Source organism: Rhipicephalus microplus, chromosome 4, assembly GCF_043290135.1.
Source record: "Rhipicephalus microplus isolate Deutch F79 chromosome 4, USDA_Rmic, whole genome shotgun sequence".
Taxonomy (NCBI): Eukaryota; Metazoa; Arthropoda; class Arachnida; order Ixodida; family Ixodidae; genus Rhipicephalus; species Rhipicephalus microplus.
The window spans coordinates 3838187-3847267 of NC_134703.1; the positions used below are offsets into that span (position 1 = coordinate 3838187).

The following is a 9081-nucleotide window of genomic DNA, read 5'->3' on the forward strand; positions in this document are numbered from 1 at the left end:
CGAAAATAAGAGCAGTGCTGTAAAAATATTAATTAGTCACAATCGATGCACGCCTCGTCCCGTATTGTCCTGTTCTTCTGTTGTTGTTTTTATTGTGCCCATAGTTTCTTAACAGATCGGTACAACACAACGTGGCAGTGCCGTTATTTTTAGACAAGGACACTTGGCTCGTGGTCGCATCCAAGCCATTGCTCTTTTACCTTGGTCGGATCAAAATGAAAAATAAAATAATAACGAACGCCTCCGTATGTTTGAGCTGTACGTTAAAGGGCCTCGAGTTCATATTATTAGTAGTTATCAATTACGGTATGCTTAGTAATCATCACCTCCTTTTTTATGCACACATGCAATTCATGCAATGCTAAGCATTTTTTCATGCGCATTTCATATTCATTTTTTTCATTAGTTTTGTACACACAGTCGAGAGTTCGACGGAATGCCGTCTGGTCAGGTAAAGGCATTGTTGAATAAAACAGGTCACTGACCAATGTCAAACAAAACAAGACGTTTCGTGACCCGTACGGGTCCCTTGTTCACAATAATACGTACGGGTCCCTTGTTCACAATTGTACACACGTTAGCTACCTTTTGCTAGCTTCAAGAACTGATTGTCCCTAATTTGTGCTAAGCTTATGAAATGATGCTAAAAGTTTAATAATATATGGCCTGCCTAATTTGACAGTTATTATTGCATAAAAGTTTTAGTGTGAGTAGCTGACGTGGCCCCAGAATAAAAGATTAAAGAAAATGCAGGAAAGGTCTATAGCTTGGGAAGCTCTGCGGATGCATGTGGTCCCTTTAAATATATATCACGTTCATCTACGTATCACACCATTGTTATTTTGCGCTGATGTGTTTTGTAAGCCTTTTGCCACTTTGTCAGTTTTTTTTAAAGTTTGCGCAAGAAACGTCGATGTAGAATAAGACCAGCAGCATTATATATAAACAAAAGTTTGTTGTGCTCTAAGGCACGCAACGCCTTTGATTTGAAATCAAGCAAGATGCAGTCAAGTTCCGACTGCCTTTCTGATCAGTGTTGCCGTTGGGTGGAATTGAAAAAGCGCCAGAGCCGTAGCCAAATGTAGCCAAAGTAGCTACGTCATTCAGTATATTGTCGCCAAATGTGTAGTCGAGTATAACAGGAATGGTATTATCAACGGGTTCTTTGCTGTTTTTGAATGAATAAAACCACATATTTAACAGCGCAATAAGTAGCCATGGCACCAACTGAAAACTTTCGTCACCCGATGGCTCGAAAAGTATCCAGTGGGGTGGAAAGTAGCCACCAGTTGCAATCCTGTTTCTGATAAAGAAACACCGCTCGGGTACCGCAGAAATGAAATGTTTCAAATTGTGGTGTTTTACGCGCCAAAATCATGGTGTGATTGTGAAGCGTGCTTAGGGGGACGCTCCGGCGCTATTACGTAAGCGCACGACTGTTTCTTTTCACGTCTCCCCCATCGAGATGTTACTGTCGTGTCGAGAATCGACATGACCTCACGTTTGAAAGCGCGAGAAGTCAACCGCTAAACTGCCATGTTCTGTAAAATGCCGTCCGAATGGGCCCACGTTGCTGTATAGGAGCCCGTAATCCACTTCACTTCCAAAATCTCACGTCCGCGTCGCCCTGATGTGGCCGAGCGTGCGGGCTACAGAGGCAACGGCGCGCTGCTCTCCAACACAAATATTTGGCCTCCGGCGCGCAGTTCGCAGGCCGCCGACCATGCGATTCGTCTTTCACACGCTTCGCACCCCGACACGCTGTGGCGCATGCGCGCCCGGGCTGTCGCTTCGGGGCTCTACTGCGCGTGGCGTATCGCAACACTTTTTCTCGTGCCCGATTTTCCAATCGTATTTTTCGCCTCCATGAGCCACGAAGTAACCGATTGCTTTGGCCCACATGCCGGCGAGTTGAAATGATTGGCGCGAATGGGACGGTGTGACGCCGGCGCGTGTATTTGTTCGTTGATGCGATCAGGGCGTTGAAGGTGACAAAAATAAATGTGATTGCGAAGACGCAGTGGACTATGGTTGCAAAATCTTATCAAGAAAGTTGTCGTTAAGCTTGGAGTGCCTTACGCAGCTGGTTTAGGTTATCACTCGCAAAAAAAAATCATGAAATTTTTTTTTGTAATCATGGCGACATTTGTAAAATGTGTTTTGTTTTTTATATCCGAATTTCTTGTGAACATGCTTTCCGGCACTTTGTGGATGCGCTATCACTTTCAAACTATCAATGAACAAGACACTTGAAGCGGTCAATAGGCAGTTTGTATAACATGAAGTACATTTGTTAGAAATATCGACTCGCAGGCTGTCCAATCGAAAGAAAGTGGGAAGCAAGAGTGGTTCATTTTATACGATGTACTCCTGCGGGCTTGAAACAGAAGGTTCAGCTAGTTGGTAATCGTTCATCGTGAAAGAATATATTGTATGCTGACATAGAAAACCGTATCTGAGACACGTTGCTACCCACGGTCTTTTCTCGTTTCATATCTGCAAGCCTTACTTTTCCCTTTTAAGATGACTCCCTCGAGGATGCAATCGAGACAGTGCGTGAGGCGTTGAGGCATATGTTCGCATCTGTAACTAATAAAAATGAGCAAGCTTGATTCGCAACAGTACGGCTGCCTGTATGTCTTTTAGAGGTTACTTTACTTGAAGCTGGTCTTGATAAGAACCTTGCTTGAAATGCGTGGCAGCACTGCGACACGCCATATAAACGCCACTTTGTCTGTTTGACATTCTTGAACGCTCGATAAATGTTCTCAAAAGTTCTACTTAAAAGGCTATACCCACATTCGCGGTGCACCAGAGAACGAGAAATATTTTTTATTTATCATTCTCTTGAAGGTCAAATGTCATCCGCGTTGAGGGAGAGCATGTTTTAGCTTCGAGGGTTGCATTAGTATATTTTGCTAAAAACAAAAAAAGCGCCGATAGCCAGGCTTCTAGTGACTTTGCGTGAGCCAGAAATATACTATCTGGAAGTGCTTCTTACCTAACTGAATCTGCGATATGCATTAGGCTATTTAACACACATCCTCTAGATTTTTCGACATTGTTTCTTACTTTCATTGAAATTTCAGTGATCAGTAGGCTCTCGTGCTATCGTGTTCTTGTTTACAGTTGCTTTATTTTAACAGCGAAGCCAGTGGAAAGGCCATTCTGTGAGGGCAGAAAAAAAATCTCGCCGAACGATGACGTCATCATGCGTCGCCTATCTACGCGTAGGAAGAAGAAAAAAGCAGTCGAGGAGATGAAATAAATAAAACGAAATAAATTTCTTGGTGAGGTGGTATTCGAACCGCGATACACACTGCGCGAGGTCGAGCTTCGTAACCAATCGGCTTCCAGGCACACTATAAGATCGAACATTTAGGGAAACTGCGTTGCCACGGGCGAAATAACGGAAAGAAGATAGAGAGATTGAGAAAGAAAAAGAGAAAGAATGATACAGAGAAGGAAGCACACAGAAAGTAACAGAAAAATTCGCTTAGTTGATTTCGACGGTTTATAAATAATAATAAACTCTCCTCAATTACTGGTGACATCTATCTATAAATCCTAATAGCTGACTACCGCTCACCCAGCTCCACTGGTCTTCCAGGCTGGGCACAACAATGGGCGAAGCCGTCCTGAAATTCGGACAACCCTTAACAAGCAGTATCTATCGAAGTTTATTTTTCGGCATTTACACAATACACAACTGTGCATTTTGAAAGCTGCCGAATCGATTGAAATACTATACAGCTGGTTCTACAGTACAACTTTTTTACTCTTTTATTTTTTGCTCTTACCAATTACGTCCCTGCAGAGCATCCCGCCTCTCTTGTTGAACCTCCCTGCCTTTGTTCTGCTATCTCTCCCTTTCTCGCTGTTCTTTTTCCTAGGATCAGCAACGTGAATGAATGTCTCTGTGCGAGTTGAAGCGTTTTGCAGCGTTGCTGTCATGCACGTAGCACTCGCCAAGCACAATACTGCGTGAACGTGCCGCTATCGCAACTTATTTCGTTTTATATACGGCTCCCGAGAGCAACGAAATGGTTAACAAGGGATGGAAAACGCAGTCGTGTAAGGCTGACAGATGGAGTGACGAACTTAGGAAGTTCACGGGGTTAAAATAGCATCAGCTCGCAGAGGATAGGGTAAACTGAAGATCATTGAAAGAGGCCTTCACCCTGTCGTGCACTAACACAGGCCGAGAAAGATGATGATGACGACGATCGTGTTGAAATGAAAAATACAGAAAGACCACAGTTTATGACACTGCGTAGTCAACAAGGACAGGACGTCATTTGACAACCTTGACTGCGTGTACGCGCCGTGACGCGCGGGGAACATATGACGTCACACGGTCAGAGCGAGTTGCCTGACCGTGTGACGTCATGTGACGTCATGAGTTGACCGTGTGAGTTGACAGCCTTGCTAAACTGAGACAAAGGTTTGCCCGCGAAGCAGATCGGGTTAATTGAGGGTTTCCGCGAGCGTGACCGCTCTACGCAACCGATAAGTGCAGTGTTTCAGTGTCGGTGCGTGTGCCTCAAGTCACGCGGCAGGCTGCTTGCCAGCTTGACTTCGTGGAAATGGGACCTAAAGACCGCGAAAGCTATTTACGGCGGGTCGGAGAATCACCCGATCGCTGTGAAATCATTCTCCGTCTAGAGAGCCTTCATACCAGAGCATAAAGACTGAATAACAAGTTATCTCAACGTCTCATGCTTTGGTACGCAGCTAAGCTGATATATTCTGATACAAATGGCATAATGTTTCAGGTGCCTTGATGTGAACGACTTCGCAATGCTTGCTGCCATTCGTTGCTCGGGCTAAGTGCTGGAACACGGAAGGTGCAAAACTTAGGTAGATGTTTAATGACGTGTTAACCTGGGCTACCATTGACTTGCTTCATCTTCACAACAAGCTAAAACAACGGTCGTAAATCAGAGGGTTTTTGCGACTGTATTTTCGGGTTAAGCGTGGCGAGACGTAGCTGAGTCATTCATAAAGACAAACTCGCTGAAGAACTCTGGTGTTATGCCTTCCATGAAAATCGTACTGTAATTATTCTTCCGTTCATAATAATCCTCAGCTAACGTTCATGAAATAAACTTTAACAGGATTATTTGTTGTTATTGAACCATGAAAAGCTTTGTTCTGAATTGATTTTCGTAAAGTTTACGATCACACACACAAAAAATTGGTCCGGGAAGCCTTCCTATAATCTTGATTAGAGTACACGTTTTCACGACGCATTTACGATGCGAAAAAAGATATAAAATATAATAAAGAGAGGAAGACAGAAAATGTGAGTGTAAGAGGAAAGAAAAACAAGGACCGGCATAAATAGGAAATATTTCTTCGCTCAGTTTTCGCTCCGAGCAACATGTTGAACGGCTCGTTACATGGCAAATGAATAACCATAAGCTCGGAAGTTTGGGAAAAAAGTGTAAGTCAATGACCGCCGCTTAGATGAGCCTTGCGGGCGTGCATCTTTCAGACTTTGTCAACGCGCATTCAGTATGCGGAGGCATGCTTTAGTTGGAGCCGTGACGGCGCGTGACGCGAATCCATAAGGCTCTACTCTTCGTACTGGCCCTCTTAACTAGGGCTAAAGAGGTATGCACTGCTGCTGGTGACGTCATATATCGTCTGACCAGAATTTAAACTCACCTTTAGAAGGGATGACCTTCTAGAAGCCTTTAATGAATGATTTATACGCATGGTCGGGAGGTTTCGCTCCTGTTAAATCACACGTATTAATTTTTTTCATTCATTACTTACTGCTGACACGTTGCAATCAATAAAAAATGTACTAAAGGCATGATGTACAGATGTAAGTAATTTTATAACTGCCCATAACTACTTTACCTTGTAAAAAATATAGCGAGATTTAGTTCAATCCGCTATTACCACCTTTGTTGAATGATGCATCAGCTGATATCTAAAAAAAATGAACCAATACCCGTTATGCGTGTCGAAAAACTGACATTACATAGTACGTATTCCACAGTGATAGCATATGTAGGGCGAGCATGGTTTGATAAATGAATAATTAGTCTCACCGATTAACAACGACACATTTAATTTTTTGTTTTTTCCTTTGCTGAATTCAAGATGATGGTACTTGAGGGAAAACACACGTGACAATATTAATATTTTCGTAATAAAACTACAAGTGAACGAAACGAGAGTGCAATGAATCTCTAAATTATAGGAGCACTACGCTGGTGTTGGCACACCTAATTAAGACGTCAATTTGTTGCCTAAAACATACATGACTGTGATGTTTGGTACCTCGGAATTATTTATGGTGTTTGGTGACCCATATATGATGTTCGCATCTTATCACATAGTTGTTGCTAAAAATATTCGTGGTCGCAGATTGCTGTCATAAGCGTAACTGTTAAATGAGGTGACAAATTAAATATGGTTGGCGTTTAACATGCTTGGATATTGGGAAGCCAGGGCTTGTGGAAACCACGAAGCGAGAACAATATGCAACATTCAGTTGGCTAGCCAACTGGACGTGGTATTTTTTGTGCGTTGTCTGTACGCCTGTCGGCGAAAATCCGATGCGTCATTTTACACTTAACAATAGGGGCACCATGGCAAACACTGCGATTAACACGGACGAAGACCAGAAGTCGACAGAACGCTGCGCTACCTTTAAACTGAAATGTTCATAAGGAAAACAACAGCACGTTTTCGTCCTTGTTAATCGCACCGTTAGCCACGATGAATCTGCCGCAACTCGCCCAGTATTCCAACCTTTTGAACAACAGGAGCTTTACGAACCTTTAGACACACGTTTCGCAGAGCATCCTGAAGTTTTCATGGACCGAATTTTTGTTTCATATAAAAGAAAGCATCTACATTCTTTCAGTTTTGCATCAACGTCATCAGAAATGATGGTGACGAATTATCATGAATAATCAACAAAGTAAAATAAATAATAAAGAAGACAGAAGTTCAGTGGAAGTTCGAAGCTTAGAAGAGACGAAAAATTCGCGAGAATTTGCGACATACCGTGCTAGCGAACTTTTCAGCCCAAACGAAGTCGCTTTATTTTGCGTCAGGGTCGTTAACTGCCACTGGTATCTTCTGGATGTAGCAAAAATATTTCGCAGCGATAAACAAGGCTTTATCTGCATTCTATCTTGAAGCTCGCTGTCTGTTGCAAGTAAGAAAAAAATTTCTTCAGTTGCGGCCATAAAACGAACAAATTTTGCCATAGTTGAATGTGTGATATAATAAGGAAACTTCAGAATTTCAAAAGTGTTTTTTACAATAAAACACACAGTGTCCGATGTTTCTTCGTGACAATAATAATAACTAACATACAGTCTAGATGATTACTCAGTTACATGTTGGTAACTATAGAGCTTTATTTATACATTATCCTCTGTCACACATTCAGGCTTACGGTCATATAAAATTAAATTTGAAATGTGGGAACGCACCTCAAGTTGATTTCTTGTCACTGTACATCATAATATTCCCGCAATGTGTGTGAAGAGAGAGCCAGAGAGAGTATATATATATATTTATGTATATTCACAAATTCTGGTGACTTAATGCACCTATAGAGCCCCATGGTGGGTCGTTCTTACTTTATTATATTGAGTCATTTGTTGAATGACTCAATATAATATAATATATGACTCAATATAATGTCCTTCCGGCATTTGTAAAGAATCCATTAGTTCATACTTTGATGTATTTCAAGACGAATATGATGACATACGTCAGAAATAACCAAATATCAATGCCAATGTAGCTGAGAGAAAGAAAACGTTGACGTTACACTGAAACCTCAAAAGGAAGTAAAGTTGTGCAAGTTTAGGATTTGATGTTCTGATCCTGCTGCGGCTGCGTACCTTTCAATAGATTAGTTAAAAAAAACATTGGGCTGGGTCCACTTCTTTCATCCAAGCAGACGCACTAAAGCGGAACATGTATTAAAGGTCAGTACACTCGATAAGGCACAATTGAAGCTAACTTACTCCTTGCGCATTCCTTAATGTCAGCCATGATGGCGCGCAGATCGGACATGACCACCTTAGTCTTCTCGTCGCGAAGGAAGTGTCGTTTGCAGGTGATGCTCATGTTGAGGCCCTCGGCGAGCTCGCTCAACTCGTTGAACAGCGACTCGTAATAGACGTTGCGGTCGCGGTACACGATGCCGAACCGTCGCCAATCGAAGTGGCCCAGGAAGGCCAGTATGGCCCTCGCCTTGTCTCTGAGCACGTACGACGTCCGTATGAGTGTCGACGTCTGGTTCGGGGTCCTCTCGAAGCTGTCGCCGAGGCCCGTGACGATGGGGATGTGTCGGTAGCCGGCGAAGCTCTCGACGATGTACAGGTCGCTGCTGCACGACGGTCCCACAAAGGCGGTGACGCGTGGTACCCGCTGGACAAGATCCGTAGCCCTGCCGATGGCGAAGCGGGCCGAACATCGGTGCGGATAGTAGGCTGGAGTGAGCTGGAGTTTTGTTCCGTACACGTGACGACAGGTCTCTTCAGCCGCGATGTCGATGGCTGGACCGATGCGCTGGATGTCGAAGCGGTTCTCCTCCGAGCGCGACACCATGATGACCCCGACGACGTACTCAGTGGATGAAGCGGCACTCGGTAGTAGAAGCATAGCGGTGAATAGGACGCAAAGACGGTGCGAGGTAAAGCCGCAAAAGTCCGTGGTGGCCGTGCGGTGAGACGAAGCAGCTTTTTGGACGCGATCCATGAGGGAGGCAAAGGCACCGGCACGCCCCGCTTAAAGCACGCCGGCTGTTAAGATGCCGCCTTGGGCTGTATAGCGTGTGGGCCGAGTAGCGCGGCACCGGCCCGCTGGCGTGGAGCGACTAAGGTGAACTGAGCAGTGCCCTGTTGCCGCGACTCGCGGGGCGACCGAGGCGCCGCCCGAAGCAGCGCCCAAATGGAGCGGGGGCCCGCCGTACAGGTACCACCGGCTTCCCTCTCGTTCGTTGCCACTAGTTCGTCTTTTCTTGCGCATCAGATTCACTCTTGGGGAGTGTGCGCGGCCTTGCCTCGTAACGGTAACTGCCTGCTGCTGAGTGACGAAACT

At 44.3% G+C, this 9081-nt stretch overlaps 1 protein-coding gene across 4 annotated transcripts in view; it reads right to left on the reverse strand.

Moving 5' to 3' along the window:
• The window catches only part of LOC119171901 (atrial natriuretic peptide receptor 1-like), a 76120-nt gene extending 67264 nt beyond the window's left edge, over window positions 1–8856 (reverse strand). For all 4 annotated transcript variants that reach the window (XR_012894819.1, XR_012894820.1, XM_075892110.1 and 1 more), the window contains exon 1: window positions 8004–8856. Coding sequence is in view for 2 of the 4 variants with exons in the window: in XM_075892110.1 (XP_075748225.1) it covers window positions 8004–8739 (736 nt within the window). In the remaining 2 variants the exon portion in view is untranslated. The remainder of the gene's footprint in view (window positions 1–8003) is intronic.
• Between the last annotated feature and the right edge of the window lie 225 nt (window positions 8857–9081).